Source organism: Sinocyclocheilus rhinocerous, unplaced genomic scaffold (genome assembly GCF_001515625.1).
Source record: "Sinocyclocheilus rhinocerous isolate Xijiao unplaced genomic scaffold, SAMN03320098_v1.1 scaffold2882, whole genome shotgun sequence".
In the NCBI taxonomy this organism is placed as follows: Eukaryota; Metazoa; Chordata; class Actinopteri; order Cypriniformes; family Cyprinidae; genus Sinocyclocheilus; species Sinocyclocheilus rhinocerous.
Window position 1 is genome coordinate 663,624 of NW_015644632.1, and position 4,532 is coordinate 668,155.

General features: G+C 36.3%; 1 protein-coding gene across 1 annotated transcript in view; it reads left to right on the forward strand.

Moving 5' to 3' along the window:
- Positions 1-3,865, forward strand: part of col12a1a (collagen, type XII, alpha 1a) — an 82,175-nt gene extending 78,310 nt beyond the window's left edge. The window contains exons 63-64 of the mRNA XM_016576526.1: positions 1,667-1,837; positions 3,730-3,865. Of these exons, the coding sequence (XP_016432012.1) occupies positions 1,667-1,837; positions 3,730-3,740 (182 nt within the window). The 3' untranslated portion in view covers positions 3,741-3,865. The remainder of the gene's footprint in view (positions 1-1,666; positions 1,838-3,729) is intronic.
- The last annotated feature ends 667 nt before the right edge of the window (positions 3,866-4,532 follow it).

Genomic DNA, 4,532 nt, shown 5'->3' on the forward strand with positions numbered 1-4,532 from the left:
AATTTAGATATATTTTTGAGATGGAAAAATGCAGTTTTACAAATGCTAGAAACATGGTTTTCAAAGGAAAGATTGCTATCAAATAACACGCCTAGGTTCCTAACTGATGATGAGGAATTAACAGAGCAGCCATCAAGTGTTAGACAGTGTTCTAGGTTATTACATGCAGAGGTTTTTGGTCCAATAATTAAAACCTCTGTTTTTTTAGAATTTAGCAGTAGCAAATTACTAGTCATCCTTTTTTTATATATCATCTATGCATTCCGTTAGTTTTGTGAACTGATATGGTGAATTGGTATTGGTGTTTCGTCGGGCCATGAATATAGTGCTGAGTATCATCAGAAAGGAACCAGAAGTGATTCCAAGCATACAACTTGAATTATTCAGTTTTGTCTTAATCTTAAGAAAAAATATAAATACAAATACATATATTCTTAAGAATTTTTTTGGAATACAAAATAATCCAAACATTTTTCACCCCTTAAGTAATTTTTTTTTTGAAGAAAATAGAAGTTAAGAAGAATTTTATTCTAAAGAATGTTCATGAAAGAATTCGGTTCCATTATCAGTGGAACATCTGCATTCTTCAGTCGACGTGGACGAAAAACCGTATTCCCCGCAAATATAAGCAGCAGAGCCACTATCAGGGCAGTCAGCACGCTTATTTCCTGCTGGCTATACCTGAATCAACCGTCCAAATGATCTTACTGTTCAGTTAAAATCTGAAATGATCTCATGAATTGACTCCAGACATCCGTGGGTAGTTTATTCAATAAGAACAGAAGACAATAGTGTTATTATTTAGCTCAGTTCAGTTCAAGCTTTGTTCTCATCCGGCAGAGCACTCAAATTGATTATATTTGTGAATATTCATAAATATTAATTGTCTTTTAATCCCATTGCCTGTTAGGGGCCAATGCAGAAGATGTCACAGATATTATAACAGTAATAATCTGCACCCAGGCCTCCTGATACACGAAAACCTGGAAACAATTCTGTTTTCAGTCAACAAGGCACTTCCATTATCATAAGAAGCAAAGCTGGCCAAAGTGGTAGATTCCATGCTGAGCCATGATCATAAGGCCGAAGTAATCCAGTTATTATTGGAGAGAATTTGTACAGACATGCTTAGCATTCTGAACGCAGTCACTCCTGATACACTCATCCCAGCGCAACACAAAGGCTCTGAATGAATTATTCGCTCCATGGTAACTACAACAAACAATTCTGCACTTTCTCCAGGGGACGCGTTTAATTACTATCCAGTCTGCTAATGTAAAACCACACATTTCCAGGAGCTAGAAAACTATTAAGAAATGGAAACATCTTCCTCGTGCAAACAATGCCAAGACGTCTCCGTGAATGAAATACACAGCGATTGTATATGTACAGTAGGAGGAAGCTTGCGGTGACTCACTGTTTGTAGTTTGACTTTATTGGCAACACATGTGCTGACTTCAGAGTGCATGATAGGGAGAGTCGAGGGACAGCATTCCAGTTTGGTTTATACCGTCTAGACAGATTTACCCCTTCTTCCTTTTAATTAAGAAGTCAAAATATTTAAATTACAGTGCTCGAAATCACTTTTCCCCATCCACATCCAGTGAAAACCTAGAGGCGAAGTAAAGGACGCTTTCTTACACCTCCTCTGTCTGCTTTTTTCCAGGGCCACCAGGGCAGTCTCAGATAGGACCCCCTGGCCCCACAGGCACAGCGGGGCCCCGTGGCCCACCAGGGCGGCAGGGTGGACCCGGAGTCAGAGGACCACCTGGACCTCCAGGATACTGTGACTCCTCTCAGTGTGTAGGCATCCCTTACAATGGACAGGGTTACCCAGGTAAGCACAGTACGGTTGACTGAAAACTAGTCTTGAGCTCTGTCCCAAAACCTTGTGAGCGGTCTCGTTGAGGTGTGTTGAGCTTCTAAGGCAACATTCTAAATGAAACAGAAGCCTCAAATAATTTGAAAACAACAAATCCACCTTATTTTTCAATGTGGAAGCCGTTTTCTGTGAATTTGCGAGAATGCCGGTTCATTAGCCGTTGTAGGGAAATAACAAGAATAATAACAAAGTGCAGTAAACGGTAAAACTGTTTGCACTACAAACCAGTGTGTTTGCAACATTAAGCAGCAAAACGAGCTGTTTTGTACAGCTAAAAATAGCTGGAAGCGTTTGACACCAGAAGCCAGACCCATAAATTTTACAAATGCCTGCACCTGCTCTTACTGGAAAAATCAGGTGGATAGCATTGATTCCAATGGAATTTGACATTAACATGTTGCTAAGCTAGCATGGTGACACTCTAATAAGAATTACAACACAACGCACACACAAATATCGGGTAATACAGTGAACATTACCAAACTTTTTTTTAAACATTGCTTTTCACTTTGCTGAAATATAGGGTAAGTTAGGAGAAGACAAACAAAGTTTAATTATTTTTAAATTGTAACATATTTACATATAAGTGCAGGTGCATCAGCCAGTTTGGAAATAAGTGCCAATAAAATGAATAGGGAAATAAATAAAAACATTTGCTTAATATCTTCTATGACTTATATACAGGCATATCAATATCATTTATGTCTTAATAGTAGGGATGCACAATACTAAATTTCTCAACCGATAACGATTCCACAGATCATTCAGAATGATTTATTCCGATACCGATAGTTTGGATTTCTTAAGGAAAAAAATGTCTAATGCTGTAAACTATAGAGGGAACCCTCTCATTTGGTACATTACAAAAATATTAATATTAAGCCCAAACTATTATATTCAGTTGGTATTTATTTTCAGATATAAAAATCACACTCTTTTATTGGCTGATACGGATTACTGACCAATACATCGGTGCATCCCTACTTAATAGTAACACTAATAATAATAATAATTACACGTTTTAATTAATTATGCACCGAATATGAGATTTTTACTGAAACACCAAAACCAAAATTGTTTATTTAATATTCAATTAATCAACTTTATGTATAATCAACACTTAAATAAAAACTGAGTTGTATATAAATATTTTAATTGCACGTAAGGCAGTTTGCATATCAACTTTTTGTTTCTACTCCAATTCCTTGTATGTTGAAATATTATAGATAAATGGTGCCTGTAATAAAAACTTGTCTTCATGAAAGATTTATACAAACAAACATTAAATAATTAAGATGACAAGTACACATATAATGTAATATAAGAGCATTTGACATTTATTGAATGAATTTCATTATAAGATTGACCGAATTTGAAAGCTTTGTTCTCATTGATAGAATTGAAAGGAAATGTATTATCTTGCTACGCATACCTAAAAACTTTAGTGTGTCCAAAACAAAACAACCTTTGATATTCAACATCATACAATATCACAGATTATAGAGACACATAATTAGATCAGTTAATCTAAAAACTGTTTTGACTGAAATGTTGATATTCAGATGAATTGACAAAATGAAGAAGAGCATGTCTATTAATGAAATGTGTTGAGGTGAGATTTTGACAAATCGAGGTCTTTTAGAAGGCAGCATAATGCCGTCTAGCTAAGCAGCCCAGCGGGGTTCGGAACAGAGCTCGAGAGTAAGCGGCTGATCATATGATTGCTGTGTCTTTGCTTAACATTATAGCTAATCGATGAAGAACTGCATGTTCATACTTTTGTTTTACACTTGAAGGTAGCGGTTTTGCCACTGAGATGAACTAACACAATCTTTAACCCATTTCAGGTTTTGCGTAGTTTGCTATCTAGACTGCCTGATCCCTTACACATCCTGTGTCAGCGAGATTAGCACTCGCTCTGAGCTAATAAGGATAACCACCATGGATATGATTGCTGAATGATTGCCAACTCTTAAAAAAAAACACAAAAAAAAAACAACCAAACCAAAGAAAGGACTGGACTGCCACTAACACCAGCTGAGCGCTATATATCATACTGGAGCCAGTGATGGTTATATACCCGTGGCCCGTTTGCAGCAAGAAAGAGCTTCGTTTTGCTGAGAACGCATGTGAAACTACTAACAATGAGCGTTTATGTTAACAGTGTTCAACAGTGGTAGCTCTTTATGGGGGCGAGATGACTGTAAATAGACTAATTTTGCCTTGAAAATGTTAATCGATGACGCAGTGGGCTAAAGTTAACAGGTTAACAGCAGTCATCAAGCTTGCGCCTGATAACTTGCTTCTTGCTGACGTTTCATTTTAATTTGTGGTTTTCATCATTGATGATACATGTAGGCAACGCTCAGGTTAAAAATGCAGTGTGTTCCATTAGCATATGAAGAGTTAATTTGCAAAAACCGGTAACTCCATTTTTATTTTTTTGCATAAATCACGTTTTTTTATTGCGCATTCCAAGTAATATGAATCAAACTGCAGTTGGGTTGTTTTGATTAAGCAATACTAACTTAAACAAATACAGGTAATTTACAAAATTAAAGTTAATTGAAAGTATGTTTTTTTACATATTAAAAGTTTTATAGCAAAAGCAGATAACTCCAACAGTCGTTTTTTGCAAAAGCAGATAACT